Genomic DNA, 19,001 nt, shown 5'->3' on the forward strand with positions numbered 1-19,001 from the left:
GCCATTGAGGGAAACAGTAGGGGTGTTCCTCAAAAGACTAAAAATAGACTTGCCAAAAGCTTTTGATCTTGGTGGCAGGGCAACCAGCTCCCAAAGGCCCAGGCCTCGCCCCTTATTCTGCCCCAGGTCAACTATGACACAGAAGGTCCGGGGTGGCCTCCACCGGCCAGAATGGTCCACCTACACAGGAAGGCCATAAACTGAGGGCCAGTGGAGGTGCTCCCTGGCTGTACGGCTGCCTCCCACCTCCAGAAGTTGCACCCGCTTTCCCAAACCCGAGTATAAGCGGCAGCAAAGACTACTAATGAGGGAGCTGGGGCACCACGAACCAGGGCGGGGGACCGGACCCGCCTCAGGGTCCTAACAGGACATGCGGCCTGGATCTCACCCACAACACCCCTCCCTGTGAGCCTCCCCAGCTGCACAGCCCAGGCCTCACCCTCCGGCTCCCTGACCTGCGCACCCCCACCAGCGCCCCCTTACCTGCCTGGTGAAGGCAGCAGAGACGACAGAAAGTGGCGGCCCAGACCCCAGGCCATGTTCCTCCTTGGGTAGCCGGTCCAGGAGAACCAGGCTCCTGCCCAGCTTCCATTGCTCTGGGCGGGCTCAGACGTCCAGGCTTCCATACCTGCCCCACCTCTGCTGGACCACAGAGGGGAAGCTCCGGCTGGGGTTCCTGCACTGTGGGACAAGGAGAGTGGGGCTGGGTGGGGCCGGGCGGGGAGGGGTGGTGGGGAGGGCCGACCCTGTGGCCCACCCCTCCAGGTCCCCACCAACCCTAACGCCCCCACCCCGCCACCGACTGGGTCCTGATACTCAACCAGAACCACCACGGGCCCTGGACCAGGCCACACGCCCAGCCCCACTCCCCTGCTTGCAGTCCCCCACCCAGTCACTGCCTCCCCACCTCTGGCCAGGCCTGGTCCCTGACCTGGACCCCCAAGGCAAAGCTCCCTCTCCTTACACTGAGGTCCCCGCCCTCACACTCCCCACACACCAAGCTGACCCCTCATGCCCCACCCGGGGTCCCCTCCACCATCTCAAGATGGTCCCCCTCACCTTTCACCCTGGGACTACCACCCACCCCTAAGTGGGGTCCCCTCACTCCCAGCGGCCCTTCACCCCTCAGCCTTCCCCCCCTCACCCCAAGTGCACCCCTAACCCAAGCTGACCCTCTCACCCCTCACCCCACGTGGGCAGGGCTGTCCAGCTCTAATCACCATGGTGACAGCCACCAAACAAGGATCCTGAGCATGTGCGGGGTGCGCAGTCAGCTGTCCCAGGCTCAGGGCACGGGCGGGTGGGGCTGGAGGCAGCTGCAATTCCTCAGCTTGCAAAGCACTTCGCCCTGTCAGCCTGCTCCTGGGAGGCAGGCGCAGGGTGGTTTAGGGCACTCGGCAGTGGCAACAGCAGGATTGGGGCTGCCACACCCTAGAGTAGGTATTTGATCCCACTTCTCGCTGTCACTGCTGAAGCCCCCAAACACTGAATGCACAGTGCCACCTCTTAGGAGCAGCATGACCTGAGGACAAGCCTCCAGGGAACCTGGGGCAGCAGAGGCCACCACCAGGCCAGGCCCCTGGGAGATGGGAGCAAACCCACAGGGAGGCACAGGGCAGCCCCCTTCTCCCGCCACCGAAGCTGCAACCTCTCAGTCTTCCTCGCTCCCTGACAAAACCTCACAGGCCTCCAGAGAGCAGGCTGACCTACACATGTGAGTCCTGCAAACCTGGGGCAGCAGAGGCTGCTCCCAGCCCCGGCCACAGGGGAGATGGGAGCAAATGACTAGCTCCCGAGGGGCAGCCCCTCTCCTCCCACTGCCGCCGTTACCTCTGCTACCATTATCCCAGCCCCCTGAACGCACTGAGTCCATGGTCTTACCAAAGTGGGTATACAGGAAACATATCTCAACATAATAAAAGCTATTTATAATAAACCCACAGCCAGCATAATACTCTACCAAAATACGCAACCAAGAAAAGCTGGAAACCTTGCCACTAAAATCTGGAACAAGACAAAGATGCCCACTCTCACTACTTCTATTCAATATAGTATTGGAAGTCCTAGCCAGAGCAATAAGACAACAAAAAGAAATAAAAGGGATCTAAATTGGAAGAGAAGAGGTAAAACTGTCATGTGTGGATGACATGATACTATATATAGAAAACCCTAAGGCTCCAAACAAAAACGACTAGAGCTAATAAAACAACTCAGCAAGGTAGCAGGACACAACATCAACATTCAGAGACCAGTGACATTCCTTACACGAAAGGAATAATTCCTTTTAAAACTGCATTCAAAAAAATAAAATACTTAGGAATAAATCTGGCCCAGGAAGTGAAAGACATATGCAGAGACCTACAAACCACTCACTAAGGAAATTAAAGAAGACCTAAAGAAATGGAAAGCTACCCCATGTTCTTGCATTGGAATAATTAATATGGTTAAAACGGCCATACTACCCAAAGCAATCTACAGATTTAATGCGATCTCTATCAAAGTACCCAGGACATTTTTCACAGAATTAGAACAAATCATCCTAAAATTTATATGGATCACAAAAGACCCAGAATTACCAAAGCATAACTGAAGAAAAAGAACAAAGCTGGAGCAATAACCCTCCCAGACTTCAACAACACTACAGAGTTACAATAAGAACAGCATGGACTGGTACAAAAACAGACCTACAGGATCCATGGAACAGAATAGAGAGCCCAGAAGTAAACCCACAAACTTCTGGTCAATTAATCTTTGACGAAGGAAGCAAGAATATACAATGGAGTAAAGACAGTCTCTTCAGCAAATGGTGTAGGGAAAACTGGACAGCTGCATGTAAATAAATGAAGTTAGAATACTTCCTCACACCTTACACAGAAATAAATTCAAAATGGCTTAAAGACTTAAACATGTAGACAAGACACTATAAACCTCTTAGCAGAAAACAAAGGCAAAACATTATCTCACATACTTCTCAGTAATCTTCTCCTAGGGCAGTCTACTCAAGCAACAGAAACAAAAGCACAAATAAACAAACAAATGGGACCTAACTGAGCTTATTTACAAGCTTCTGCACAGCAAAGGAAACCATAAGCAAAACAAAACGACAAACTTCAGAATGGGAGAAAATATTTGTAAATGATTCAACTGACAAAGGCTTAATTTCCATATTATATAATCAGCTCATAAAGCTTAATAGCAAAAAACCAAGAACCCAATCCAACAATGGGCAGAAGATCTAAACAAGCATTTCTCCAGTGAAGACATACGAATGATCAATAGGCACATGAACAAATGCTCAGTATCACTAATTATCAGAGAAATGCAAATCAAAACTACAATGAGGTAACTCCTCACACCAGTCAGAATGTCCATCACTCAAAAGTTCATGAAGATAAATGCTGGAGAGGGTGTGGAGAAAAGGGAACCCTCTTATACTGCTGATGGGAATGTAGTTTGGTGTAGCCATTATGGGAAACAGTATGGAAATTCCTCAAAAAACTGAAAATAGACTTACCCTATGATCCAGCAATTCCTTTTCTGCTATATATCCAGAGAGAACTCAAATACAAAAAGATACCTGCACCACTATATACAATAGCCAAGACATGGAAGCAACCTAACTGAATTTTCAGCAACAGATGACTGGATAAAGATGTGGTATATTTATCCAATGGAATACTGCTCTGCCATAAAAAAGGATAAAATAATGCCATTTGCAGCAACATGATTTGACTTAGAGATCATCATTCTAAGTGAAGTGAGCCAGAAACAGAAAGAAAAATACCATATGATATCAGTTTTATGTGCAATCTAAAAAAAAGACACTACGAACTCACCTACAAAACAGAAGCAGACTTGCAGAGTTAGTAAACAATCTTACAGTTACCAGGGAAACGGGGGAGGAGGATAAATGTGGAAGTTTTGAGATTTACAAATGTTAGTCACAGAAACCTATGTTCAGTATCTGATAATAATCTCTAATGGAAAAGCGGCTACAGCCACCAACTGAGGAAGCAAGAGAAGAAAGGTGAATGAGTTATCCTGGGCTATAGCCCAGTCCTCCTAAAGTCCTGGGCCTGCTGCTGACACTGCCCCCTGACCACACGGCGCCCTCCTCCCAGGAGCAGACTGACGTGAAGATATGTGTCCTGTCAACCTGGGGCAGCACAGGCCACCCCCAAGACAGGCCCCAGGGGAGATGGGAGCAAGTCCACCTGCCCCATGGGGGCAGCCCCCCTCCCCGCTGCCCCCTAACCGCACCGCCACTGCTTCCTGGGAGCCCACTGTCCTGGATACCAGTGTCCCACGAACCTGGGGCAGCTGCGAGGAGAGGCGCGCTACCCCTGGTGAACTGGGCGATTTGCCCCCATCTCCCCCGCGGCATGGCCTGGGGTCGGCCTCTGCTGCCCCAGGCACATCCCCAGGTCAGCCTGCTCCCTGTAGGGGGGCGCGGTGTGGTCGGAGGTGGCTGCGGCGGCGGGTTAGGGGTCTGCCCCAGCCAGCCTGTGGATTTGCTTCAAACTCCCCCCGGCCTGCCCCGGACTCAGCCTCTGCTGCCCCAGGTTTGCGGGACTCAGGTTACAGGTCAGCCTGCTCCTGGAAGGCGGGCGCCCTGCCATCAGAGGGCTACTGAAGCGATGGCGGGATTGGGGCTGCCCCGTGCGAGCACGGGGATTTGCTCCCACTTCTCGCTATCGCTGCCGCCGCCCCGGCACACTGACCGGTACCGCGCCCGCCTCCCCGGAGCAGACTGACCTGTCACCTGCGACTCGCGAACCTGGGGCAGCAGAGGCAGCCCTCAGGCCGCGGGAGCAAATCCACAGGATCCCAGGGACAGACCCCTCTCCCCGCTGCCACCGATGATGATGCCGCCGCTGCCCCCGCCCCCACCCCCGGATAGCAAGCGTCTGCCTCCGAGGGGCAGGCTGACCGCCAGACGTGCACCCTGTGAATATGGGGAAGCACAGGCCGCCCCAGTCCAGGCCGCGGGGGAATAGGGAAGAAAATCCAGGGGCTTGCACAGGGCAGCCCTCATGCCACCGCGGCCACCGCCGGGACCCACGACAGCAACGCATCCTCCTCCCAGGAGCTGGCCGTGGCCTGAGGGCCAGTCGGAGGTGCTCCCTGGACGTCCAGAGCCCTCTCACCTCTCGGAGCTGCACCTGCTTTCCCAAACCCGGGTATAAGAGGCATTGAAGACGCGGCGTTCAGTGACAACTAATGTGGGGGGGGGGGTCACCACGAACCAGGGCGGCGGCCCCGGACCCGCCTCAGGGCCCTAACGGGACGCGCGGCCTGGGCCTCACCTCCGCACCCCTCCCTGTGCGCCTCCCCAGCGGCACAGCCCAGGCGTCACCCGCCGGGCTCCCAGACCTGCGCGCCCCCACCAGCGCCCCCTTACCTGCCTGGCGGCGGGAGCAGAAGTGAAGGCACGCGGCGGCCCAGACCCCCGGCCGCGTTCCTCCTCCGGGAGTTTGTCCAGGGGCGCCCGGCTACCCCCCAGCTTCCCGCGCTTTGGGCGCGCTCCTCCTCCTCCCGCCCGCAGCGCAGACGCCTGGCTTCGGCTCCTGCAGTAGGGACGCTGCCAGTGGGGCCGGGCGGCGGGGCGGCGGGGCGGCGGGGCGGCGGGGCGGCGGGGCGGCGGGGCGGCGGGGCGGCGGGGCGGCGGGGCGGCGGGGCTGGCCAACCTCGTGGACCTGGGTCCCCAACCCCAATGCCCCCACCCTGCCACCCACAGGGTTTGGGCACCCAACTAGAATCACCACAGGAAACTAATGAAGTTCCAATAACGAACACCAAATAAATGAAGATCTATCAACTGTCAGGCAAAGAATTCAGAATAGGTGTCCACTTACAGAAGTTTAGTGAACTACAAGAACACACAAGCAGACAGCTAAATAAATCAGGAAAACAATGCATAAATAAAATGAGACATTCAACAAAGTAATTTAAAAAAACTATAAAGAAGTGTATGTAGAGTTACATATATAACTATAGAATTTAAGAAAACAAGAAAAAGTAAACCATAGAAAGTATATTTAAAGCAATAATGGCTCAAAACTTATTGGGGAGAGAAATGGACATCTAGACCTATGAGGCCCAAATAGCTTGAACCCAGATGGGCCTACATCAAGACCTCTTACAATTAAACTGTCAAAAGTAAAAGACAAGGAGAGAAATTTGAAAGCAGCAAGGAAAAATGTGAGAAACAACATGTGAAGAGACACCGTAAGACTATCAGTGGATTTCTCAAGGGAAACGTTTTAGGCCAGGGGTGATATATTCAAAACATTGAAAGAAAAAAATAGTGAACCAAGAATTTTACACCTGGCAAAGCAGTCCTTCAGAAGTGAAAAAGTAACAAAGCCCTTGTTGTTCTAAAACCATTAAAACTGAAGGAGTTTATCACAACCAGACCTGCCTTACAAAAAATGCTAATGAGATTTCTTTGTATGGAGGTAAAAAGATGGTAATAAAATTTGTGAAAACGTAAGAAAGGATAAAACTTACTGTCAATAGTAAATACATATTCAAAATTAGAATCTGTAATATAGTAATGGTGATGTGCAATTCACTTACAACTCGTCTAAAAGCTAAAAACCAAACATAGTAAAATATTCATAACTACAATGTTATTAGTTATAAAATATAAAATAATTGTAACATCAATAACTAAAATGTGAGAACAAGAAGAAATAAAAGTATAAAGTTTAGTAATGCTATTGAAAAGTTAGGTTTTTATCAATTCAAAACAGTGTGTTATAATTTTTAGATATTTTATGTAATAATTAGGGGAAAACCTGTAGTAATTAAACAAAAGAAGATGATACATCAAACAACATTAATACCAAAAGACATCAAAAGACAAAAAAGCAATAGAATACAAAATAAGTAACAATACATTTGCAAAGCAGCCAGAAATAATTTAACAAAATGACAGTAGTATGTCCTTACCTATCAATAATTCTTTTAAATGTAAATAGATTAATTGTTTCAATCTAAAGTCATAAAATAGCTGAATGGATTAAAGAAAAAAACAAGTTTTAATGATACACTCCCCATGAGAACTTGCTTTAGCCTTAAAGACATGCATAGAGTGAAAGGAAGGAAAAGATATTTTAATTAAATGACACCTCAAGAAAAGTGGAAGTAGCTATACTTAAATCAAATAAAATATATTTTAAACAAAAATGATATGAAGAGAGATGGTCATTGAATAATAACAAAGAGGTCAATCCATGAAGAAGGTATCACACTTGTAAATATTTATGCACCTAACGCTGAAGTGCCCCAATATATGCAGCAGAACTAACAGAGCTAAAAGGAGAAATAACAGCAACACAGTAACAGCTAAGAACTCTAATACCCCACGCTCAACAATGGACAGATCATCTGGACAGGTAATCAGTAAGAAAACAGCAGATTTCAACCAAAAAGACTATAAAGAACTTTCTCTCTGACAATGGCAGAATATACATTCTTCTTAAGCAACATGAAACATTATCTATGACAGACCATACACTGGGTCACAAAACAACTCTTAGCAAATTCAAGAAGGTTGAAATCATACCAAGTATCTTCTCTGACTCAATGGTATGAAAGTAGAAATAAATATCTTAGGGAATTAAAAAAAGAAAAAAAAACTGAGTCAAAAGTAAGGGAAGGAAGGAAATAATAAAAATTAGAGCACAAATATGTGAAATAGAGAACAGGAAAACAATTTTAAAAGATTTAACAAAACAAAGAATAAATTCTTAAAAAGTTACACAAAATTGACAAATCTTTAGCTAGACTAAACTAACCAAGGAAAAAAGAGAGAGGGCCCAAATCATTTTAAATGAAGGAGATATTTCAATTGATACCATAAACATAAAAAGGATAATAAGAAGCTACTGTGAACAATGATATTCCAGTAAACCGGACAACCTAGAAGAAGTGGAAAAATTCTTAGAAATACACATTTCAAAACTGAATCAGGAAGAAATACAGCATCTATCTGGCTAAATACCAGCAAGCAGACTGAATCAGTGATCAGAAATCTCCCAATGAAGGAAAGCCCAGGACGAAGTGATTTCACATTTTTTTTAGTTTACAAAACATTAAAAGAAAAAGTTAATGTCAACTCTTTGCAAAAAAACCCAGAGGAGAGAAGACTCCAAAACTCATTCTACAAGGTCAGCATTTCCCTGATAGCAAAGCCAGAAAAGGCCATTACCAGCAAGGCAAACACAGGCCAATATTCCTGATGACAGTAGATGCAAAAATTATCAATAAAATAGAGAAAAAAATGTGATGATGAATATATATATGTTCATTTATAACTGAAAAATTGTGCTCTACACTGGAATATGACACAACATAGTAAAATGATTGTAAATCCATAAAAAATGTTAAAAAATTATCAATAAAATACTTTCAAATCAAATTCAGCAGCACATTAAAAAGATCATTTACCATGACCACGTGGGATTTATCCCAGAGAATCCAGGATGGTTCAACATATGCAAATCAATTTTGTGATAAATTACATTAATAAAATGAATTTAAAAATCGTATAATCATCTCAATACATGCAGAAAAAGTAGCTGACAAAATTCAAAATCTGTTTAAATAAGCACTTTCAACAAACTAGGTATTGAAGGAACACACCTAACTACAATAAAGGCCATAATGATAAGTCTACAGCTAACATCATACTTAATGGTGAAAGGTTGAAATCTCTTCTTCTAAAATCAGGAACAAGACAAACACATCCATTCTCACCACTCCTATTCAACACAGTACTTGAAGTTCCAGCTAGACCAATCATGAAAGAAGAAATAAGCCCCGGAATTGGAAAGGAAGAAATTGTCTATTGCCTGTATTTGCAGAGGGCATAATTTAATATATAGAAAACCCTAAAGACCTACCAAAAACCTTAAATCTAATCAACAAATTTAGTAAAGTTGCAGGATACAAAATTAACATTCAAAAATCAGTAGCATTCCCATACACTAACAGTGAATTATCTGAAAAACAAATAAAGAAAACAAGTTCATTTATATTAGCATCAAAACAAACAAAAAGACTCAAGAACAAATTTAATCAAGGAGGTGAAATATCTCTACACTGAAAACTGTAAGACACTGATGAAACAAATTGAAAAAGACACAAATATATGCAAAAGTATTCTATGTTCATGGATCAGAAGAATTAGAGGAGTTTTAAAATGTTTATTCTGCCAAAAGTAATCTGTAGAGTCAGTGCAAACCCTATCAAGGTTCTAAAGACATCTTTACATCCTGAAATGTATATGGAACTACAAAGACCTCAAATGGTTAAAGCAACCCTGGGAAAGGACAAAGTAGATGACATCACATTTCCTGATTCCAGGCTATTTTACAAAAATATAGTGATCAAAACAGTATGGTACCTGCATGAAAACAGACATAGTCCAATGGAACAAAATTGAAAGCCTAGAAGTAAATCCATGCATACAGCCAACTAATATTTGACAAGGGAGCCAATAATACTCAATGGAGAAAAGACAGTATCTTCAATAGGCAGTGTTGAGAAAAGTGGATATTTACATGCAAAGGAGTAATACTAGACTGATATCTTATACCACGACCAAAACTTAACTTGAAATGGATTAAAAAATGTAAATGTAAGATCACAAGTCCTAGAGGAAAACAGAAGAGAACAGGCTCCTTGACATAGGTTGTGGCAATAATTTTTTGGATGTGACACCTAAAGCATGAGCAACAAAATTAAAAATAACAAGTGACACTGTGTCAACTGAAAAAACTCTACACAACAAAAAATCAACGAAATGAAAAGGCAAAATATGGAATGGGAAATATGTGCAAACCATGTATCTCATAAGGGGTTAATATCTAAAATATATAAAGAACTCATCATACAAATCAATACCAAAACCTCACAAATAATCCAGTTTAAAAATGGACGAAGGACCCACAAAGACATTTTTCTAAAGAAGTAATATGAATAGCTGACAGGTACATGAAAAAAGGTGCTCAACATCACTAATCGTTAGAGAAAGGCAAATTAAAACCAGTGAGATATCACTTCATACCTGTTGAAATGGCTAGTATCAAAAAGACATGAGACAACAAATACTGGTGAGAATTTGAAAAAAAAAGGAACTGCTGTGCACTGGTGGTGGGACCATATACCAGCACAACCACTATGGAAAATAGTATAAAAGTTCCTCAGAAAATTAAAAATAGAACAACCATACGATCTGGTTATTCCACTTCTGGAATATATATCAGAAGGAAATGAAAACACTATGTCAAAGAGATATCTGTACCCCAATGTTCATTGTAGCGTTACTTACCAGAGCCAAGACATGGAAATGACCTAAGTGTCCATCAAAAGATGAATGAATGAAGAAGTGGTGATATCCATCTATCTATCTATCTATCTGTCTATCTATCTATTGGAATATTAATCAACCATCAAAAAGGAGGAAGTCCTGCATTTGTGACAACATGGATGGACCTTGAGAGCACTATGCTAAGTGAAATAGGTCAGATAGAAAATGACAAACACTGCATTAATTTACTTACATGTGGAATCTAAAACAAATGAATTAACTCATTAAAAAAAAGAGAGATCATACTTGTGGTTACCAGAGGCCATGAGTGCAGGAAAGCAAGAAATGAATGAACTTGGTTAAAAATAAACTTTCAGTTATAAGATGAATAAGAACTAGGAATGTAATTTACAACATGATGAGTATAGTTAAGACTTTTGTGTGGTATGTATGAAAGTTTTTAAGATCATAAATTCTGAGTTCTCATCAAAAGGAAAACTACTTTTTTTCTTCTTTGTATCTATATGAGATGAAGGACATTAAATTTGTTGTGTTATTCCATGATATATGTAAGTCAAATCATTATGTTGTAGATCTTAAGTTTATATAGTGGTGTTTGCCAATTATACCTCAATAAAACTGGGGGAAATATTTACATCAAAAAAAGAGTGAAAAGAAGCAACAAATTTGGAGTACAAAGATTTTGAACTCAGAATAAATAAAGAACTCTCATAAATCCGTAAGAAAAGGACATCCAATCCAATAGAAAAAATGGCAGATGTCTATCAGTCATTGCCTTAATAATACTGCACAACAAGCAGGTGTCAGACCTCAGTGGCACACAAGAATAAGTGCTTATTTCTCACTCATGTCTGTGGGTCAGCTGGGGCAACTCTACACTATGTGTTTCATTCTAGGGTCCAAGCTGGTAAATAGTATAAACAATGGCTACTTGGAGTTTTTATCTCATGGCTTGGCCAAATGCTCTAGTGGGCCAGCCCAGACACACAAGCACACTTCAAGTTGTTATTCACATTACTTTCATTTATATACCACTGGCCAAAACAAATGGCTGACCAAACCCACCAGCAAGCAGAAGGAAACCACACCACTTCCAGCAAAATGCTGCACTCATCTAACAGGGACATCTGTAACAATATTACAGGGGAGCGAAAAAATCTGTCAGCTACATACAAGAAAAGGAATTTTACAAATTAACAAATCAAATGATGAGGAAATTCATGAGAATTTGCTCAAAACCATTAGCATCAGGAAAGAGGAAATTCAAAATCAAAATAAAGTATCAACTCACATCTTTTAATTTAGCAAAAAATGAAAAGTTCAATGCCAACTGCTGGCAAGGATGAAGAACAATGGAAATTCTTGTAAAGTTTTTCAACGTTAGGAAAGCAAATTGGCTTTATCTACTGAAGTTGAGGGGGCACATATTCTACATTCCAGCAGTTATAGCTCTGGGTATAGAAAGTCTTGGCACGTATCCCTATAAACATATACTGTAAGAAATGTTATAGTAGTTGTGTTTATGTCATACACACACACAAACATAAACACAAAGTAAACCAGAAATACTGGGAACACACAAGGTCCTCATCATGGAAGAATAGGTGGATGGATAAATACACTATGGAAGATTCATACAACATTCCATTCAGGAAGTGAAAATGGAAAACTACTTCTACATATTCCAACATGGATGTAACTCACTAAGATAATGCTGAATAATGAAGTGATAAAATGACATAATTTCCAGCTACAGTCAAAAGATAGAAAAGTAAAGAGCCCATCATTTAGGAATATATGAAGTGAAGTATTTCACATGTCTTTTTTACACAGGGAGTAAAATATAATAAGATATATATGATACTAAATACATAGAGCAATTCTTAGCCTAGAGGTAAGAAACACAAAAACCAAGTGGGAACTGAAACTCAATCAGGGAGAGGCACGTAGTGGATGTGCGGGGATGTTCATTTTCATTGATCAGGGGTATACATGCCTATCACCACTGCTATTATTGATACATTTATTTGTATCTTGTGTGTGTATATGTCATAAATCTTCATTTGTATCTTATAATTTAAAATACACAAATAATATGAAATAGTGATTGAGAATGTCTAATTCATTTGTCCCTTTAAAGGAAATCTAAAAGTTATTTTGTAAAGAGTTCTTTTGAATTCGTTTCTATTTTTACAAATTATTCCAGGTAAAATCAAATAGAAGTAGATTGAAATAGAAATGTACATTGAAATAAAATATAAATAGACATACACTGATTGAAATGGAAATATACATCTAATACACTAATAATTAGAGTTAAAATTCCACTCATAAATAATCTAATGCAAGTATCAACTCAATTCATTATGTATTTCAATTCTGTAATTTAAGGAGTCCTGGTTATTCCTCTGTGCCCATTGCCACAGTCCCTGGTTACAGCCACCTCTTCTCTTTCTTTAATGGGCTTTGATTTCTTTAATGGGCTCTGGGCTTTAATTTAGGCCAGATATGTCCTTCTATCCTTTCCCAGCAGATCTTTAGTCCCATGGGTAAGTTGCTTCTCTTGTGTGAACTACGTTTCCAGAGGCCTCAATGCTCCTTAATGGGCTTGGAGGACCAGTCATTTCATAAGAGGGCAGCAAGCGCATTAGGGAAGGAGACTCGTTCCTACTGCTGGATTGAGGGTCGAAATTTATAGAGTCTGTTTTACAGGTCACAGATTAATCATCTCATACACACACTATCCTCTCTCCCAGAGTTTGATTATCCTCCAGGGCATTTTGCTCAGAGCTTCAGTCTTCTGAAGTGCACCTGTCACATCAGGCCTTGGTCTATCAGTTTCAAACCAAAATCTTGTGAGGTTTATCTAGCGTTTCCTTTTTATTCTTACTGTGTAACTACTATAAATAAACTTTCATGTGGAAAAGAAAATAATTAATGGTATAGTTTTCATTGCTAAGAAAGGAAAAAAAAATCTTCAAACAACACATTGGACATGCTTGTAGATGAATACCAGACAAGCCAGAGACCAAAAGGTAATTCCAGAAAATTTCTTTCAGCATAGCTTTATATTGAAAAGAGTGCGCAATGCAAAAATGCATTTGCTTTGCTGTGCTCAAACTTTCTTTGAAGATTTATCGTTATATAAATGAACTGGAAGTTCTTGAACATGTAAGATCTCATGAAAACGCATTAATGAACATACATGCAAAATTGTTTAACAGAGAGTCACATTATACATTTCTAAGTTGCTCTAGGTCAACTTTTCCACTGAACCAGCAACTGGATCTTGAAAATTTGTCCAAAAGATTAGCAGAGGAATAAACCTAATTCCGTACCCTAAAGAGAAAAAACAAAGGTGCTCGTCTACTAGGAATGTTGTGAGGGACCAGTAAGTACATAGTCTGTTTTATCATATTGATATTTTTAGTGATCAGTCATCGTCAAGGAATCTACAACGGTATTTCTTTTAATTAGTGAAAGTGACTACCTTTCCCTAAGCACATTTTAGAGTTTTTCTCTTAGGATTCAACTAATCAGTAACAGTGCTGTGACTGTCACCATGTCCTCAGCGTTCTCAGGAACAACATCCCACACGTCCTTCTGTAGAGAAGACTACAGAATGCGGTTGCGGGAAACAGTCTCTAAGAGACATTACAAATCCATATTCTTCAAGTTTGACTAGCAGAGGATAAGGTCAATTTAAATTTCCCCTTGGTGGGAAGTGCACATTTAGGGAAAGCACATATACTAAAACTGGAATGATACATTAGCATGGCCCCTGAGCAAGATGCACAAGTATTCACGAAGTAATCCAACATCAGACTTAAAATCATAAAAACTCCTAGAAGAAAACTTAAGCATAAACAACTTGACTTCCATCCTGATGATGATATTTAACATTAAACACCACAAAGCAAAGGCAACAAAAGCCAAAATAAACAGCTGGGGTTACATCAAACTAAAAAGCTTCTGTACAGCAAAGGAGACCATCAGCAAAATAAAAGCAGCCTACTGAATGGGAGAAACGATTGGCAAATCCTATTTCTGACAAAGAGTTAATATTCAAAATACATAAAGGACTCATGTAACTTCATAGGGAAAACAAACAATCTGATTTACAAATTGACGGAAAATCTGAATACCCATTTTTCCAAAGGAAACATGCAGACAGCTAACAGGGACGCGAAAAGGGACAAAACATCACTATCATCAGAGAAATGCAAATCAGAACCACAATGAGAGATGTCAGAACGGCTGTCAGCAAAAACACAAGAAATAAGACTTGGCAAGGATGTGGAGAAAAGGGAACCCTGGTGCACTACTGACAGGAATGTAAATTCGTGTAGCCATGATGGAAATAGGGAGAGTTCTTAAAAAATTAAAATAGATCCATGGGATCCAGCAATTCCACTTCTGAGTATTTGTCCAAAGGACATAAAAACGCTATGAAGTGATAACTGCACCCCATATTCATTGCAGCATTATTGACAATAGCCAAGATACGAAAACAACCTGAGTGTCCATCAGTGGATGAATGGATAACAAATGTGATTCACACACACACACACACACACAGAGGAATATTATTCAGCCATAATAATTCAGTCACTTTCCCAAAACCGCACATGAGCTGCAGCAAGAAAGACGCAGGATTCAGTGATTACTAATCTGGGGGAGGGGGTTACCTCAACCAGGGCAGCGGCCTGGGACCTGCCTCAGGGTCCGAACAGGGACACGGGGCCCGGACCTCACCTCCGCACCCCTCCCTGTGCGCCTCCCCAGCTGCACAGCACAGGCCTCACCCGCCGGCTCCCCGACCTGCACGCCCCCACCAGCGCCCCCTTACCTGCCCGGCGACGGCAGCAGAAGTGACAGAAAGCAGCGGCCCAGACCCCCGGCCACGTTCCTCCTCCGGGAGCTGGTCCAGGGGCACCCGGCTCCCGCCCAGCGTCCACACGCTCTGGGCGCGCTCCCGCGTCCTACGACGAAGGAGGCAAAAATAAACAATGGAGAAGAGACAGTCTCTTCAGCAAGTGGTGCTCAGAAACTGGGCAGCTGACTGTAAATCAATGAAGTTAGAATACCCCTTCACGCCCTACACAGAGATAAACTGAAAATGGCTTAAAGACAAACATGGAGACAAGACACTATACACCTCTTAGAAGAAAACATAGGCAAAACATTACCCGACACACATCTCAGCAGTGTACTCCCAGGGCAGTCTACCCCAGCAACAGAAATAAAAGCACAAATAAACAAGTGGGACCTAACTGAACTTACAAGCTTTTGCACAGTAAAGGAAACCATAAGCAAAACAAAACGACACCCTGCGGAATGGGAGAAAATATCTGTAAATGTTTGACTGACAAAGGCTTAATTTCCCAAATATATAAACAGCTCATAACTTTTAAAAACAAAAAACAAACAACCCAATCCAAAATGGCAGAAGACCTAAACAAGCATTTCTCCAATGAAGACGACAAATGGCCAATAGGCACTTGAAAAAGTGCTCAGCATCACTAATTATCAAAGGAAATGGAAATCAAAACTACAAAACACCAGTCAGAATGCCCATCACTCAAAAGTTCATGAATGATAAACACTGGAGAGGGTGTGGAGAAAAGGGAACCCTCTTACCCCGCTGGTGGGAATGTAGTTTGGTGTAGCCATTATGGAAAACAGTATGGAAATTCCTCAAAAAACTGAAAATAGATTACCCTGTGATCCAGCAATCCCACTCTTGGACATATATCCACATGAAACTCTAACTGGAAGAGACATATGCACCCCCATGTTCATAGCAGCACTATTTACAATAGTCAGGACCTGGAAGCAACCATCCATCGACATATCAAAGGGTAAAGAAAATGTGGTATATATACACAATGGAATATTACTCAGGCATAACGTGAAATGAAATAATGCCATTTACAGCAACATACATGAACCTAGAGATTATCAAACTACATGAATTAACTCAAAGACAAATATCATATGATATCACTTATATGTGGAATTTAAAAGAGTAACACAAATGAACTCATTTACAATACAGAAGGAGACTCACAGATGTAGAGAACAAACACGGTTATCGAGGTGGGGGAAGGCGGAGGGAGGGATAACTTGGAGTTACACACAGGTGGTGTTAGTAGACACAAGATGGAAATCTTAGGCACAGTGTTCTGTCAGAGAAATAGTCTTATGCTCAGAGGGTCATGCATCTGCTGAATATTTAGTAGATCTGTAAAACGCTGTTTTCTTAGGTTTCCTTAAGCTTGTCTATAACCACTGTTCTAACACAAAATAGAGAATCCCTTCACTACGCATGGAAAGTCTTCCTACCATGTCAGGGACACATAAATACATATGGCTGTTGCTACTAGTTATGTGAAAGAAACTTTAAACTTCGGTCAGAGTGTTCTTGCACTCTGGAAAGGAAGTTACACTCGGTAAGCGAGGCAGGCAGTCAACTGACAAAAGGACGTGCAGAAGCAGTGTTTGTTAGGGAACTTAGGCATTTTTCTGCACCTTGTATTCTAACATTCCATAGGTGAGGAAGCCTGCCCAGATGCATACAAAACCTTGTTCCCATGTAGATAGATAGACAGACAATCACACTTCTTAAAAGATCTATAAAAGTAATTTTAGACACAGTGTTTCTTTCAGTGACAGAAAGTTACACACAATAAGTGAGGCGCGGATTAAGTTGTGTAACAGACCTGTAGAGTTAGGTTTTATCAGCCTACTTGGAAGCTGAGCCATATCAAAACTTTTTAACAGTGAATGGAAGTAGAGGCCTTTCATAGTATGTATAAAAAGTCCCGCTGAAATGTTGATTATGTATAGATGTTGTCTTCAGCCCCATGACAGAAATGGGAGACAGTGTCCTTTCAGAGCTATATGGCTGTACAGAATGAGTCATGCACCTGTAAATTAAGAAATCTCTGGACACTCCTTTCCAAACAGTGTTCTAAGAAGCAGAGAATGAGAGCGTCCTTCTCTCTGCATGAAAAGTCTGGTTTCCACACTAGGTATATGTAAAGAGATACAGATGTATAGCTGCTGTAACTGACCATATGAAAGAACATGTAGGCACAAGGTTCTTTCAGGGAGAAGCTGTACCCAGTAAGTGATGCATGTAGTTTTAACAGTGACTGGAGACAAAAGTCTTCCTGTGTGAACACAGAACAACAAGATAGACAGAAAAGTTAGACGCGAGGTTCTTTTGGAGGAACACTGTTACACATAGTGAGTCATCCCCGCAGTGAATCGTTTAACATATTTACAGAATCTGATTTTACAGACGTCTCCAAGCTTTGCCATATACAGTGTTCTTACAGACAATAGGTGTGAGCTCCATCACTCTGCATGTGAGGTCTGTCTTTCATGCTACATAGACAGGCATGCCTGTTGTAACTAACTGTATGAAAGAAATTTTAGGCGCGGTGTTCTCGTAGTCAATGAATCAAATAACCAGCAAGTGATACACACAGTCAAGTGAGTGGAGGGCCGGTGGCCGTAGGTCTCCTGCTACATATAGGCTTTGCTACACCCAGGTTGTTAAGCAGCCGTGGATGACACAGCCCTTCATCTGCATGTAAAAAACTGTACCTGGATTAGATACGTAGCCTTAGTGGGACTTTACGAAAGAAGTTTGGACGTGGTGTTCTTTCAGCAGAACAAGTTACAGCGAGTGATGCTGGTAGTGACGTGTTTGACAGACTTGTCCAACTACTGCTTCTCGGGTTTCCTGGAAGCTGAGTCAGAGCCAGGTTTTAACGGTGAAGATATGCAAGAGCCTTTCAGGAAAGTCTTGCTTGAATATACGTTATACACACATGCTGTCACTAGCTACACTGTAAAAGTACAGGCACAGTGTCCTTTCAGAGAGATGCTATTGTAACCAGAGTGTCTCGCATGCAGCGAATATTTAAACAGATTTATAGAAGCTGTTTTCCGGGGTTTCTTCACACTGCTATTCTGTGTTCTAACAAAAAATAGGTGAGAGCACCTTCCAACCTGCATCTAAAATCTTACCCCCATATTCGATACAAATAGCTGTCCTTAGTGTCTCCATGAGACAGACCTTAGGCAGAGCTTTCTTTCAGTGGAAGGAAGTTTGCCCAGTGAGAGAGGCACGGGGTCAGCGAACAAGGGGCCTGTGGCAGCACTTCTTTCCCTGCTACGCAGGTGCGACCCGCTGCCCAGGGCTCTAACAGCCCTGACGTGAGCAAGCCTTTCCATGTGCGTGTAAAGCCGTGCCGTCTCATCCAGTGTAAGTACAGAGTTGCTAACAGTCCATGAACGTAGGTTTAGACAGTCTTCTTTTGCTGAAAAGAAGGACAAAAATGCGCAGGCTGACAGCGAGTGGTTTAACAGGCCTGTGGCATCACTGCTGCCCACGCTGCCTGGGCGCTGGCTCACGCCTAGAAATCTGCCCCTGGGTGGGCGGCAGGGATGTTCTGAGTCCGTGTAAACTCCCACTCCCGTGTCCCTTATACTTAGAGGTCCTTACCTGCCGGCTTGCAGAAATCCTAGGCGCAGAGTCCTTCCAGAGAACTACTGTTAACTCCAGAGTCATGAGGTAGCGAATCTTTTAACAGATTTAAATGCTGTTTTCTCAGGTTTCTTTAAGCTTCCCCGTAGCCAGTGTCCTGAA

The 19,001-nt window shown here is 42.8% G+C and overlaps 1 protein-coding gene across 8 annotated transcripts in view; it reads right to left on the reverse strand.

Moving 5' to 3' along the window:
- LOC116278733 (uncharacterized) overlaps window positions 1–19,001 on the reverse strand; it is a 36,250-nt gene that overhangs the window by 12,742 nt on the left and 4,507 nt on the right. For 3 of the 8 annotated variants that reach the window (XR_012079227.1, XR_012079217.1, XR_012079218.1), the window contains 3 exons: window positions 18,858–18,996; window positions 15,189–15,321; window positions 484–676 (listed from right to left, as the gene is read on the reverse strand). Coding sequence is in view for 1 of the 8 variants with exons in the window: in XM_072974638.1 (XP_072830739.1) it covers window positions 484–676; window positions 1,188–1,362; window positions 15,189–15,321 (501 nt within the window). In the remaining 7 variants the exon portion in view is untranslated. Of the gene's footprint in view, window positions 1–483; window positions 677–1,180; window positions 1,363–5,147; window positions 5,204–5,401; window positions 5,470–15,188; window positions 15,322–18,857; window positions 18,997–19,001 lie in introns of those variants that run through there. The other 5 variants (XR_012079220.1, XR_012079229.1, XM_072974638.1 and 2 more) reach the window with 5 other exon arrangements.

The sequence above is a fragment of the Vicugna pacos genome, chromosome 2, assembly GCF_048564905.1.
Source record: "Vicugna pacos chromosome 2, VicPac4, whole genome shotgun sequence".
Classification (NCBI taxonomy): Eukaryota; Metazoa; Chordata; class Mammalia; order Artiodactyla; family Camelidae; genus Vicugna; species Vicugna pacos.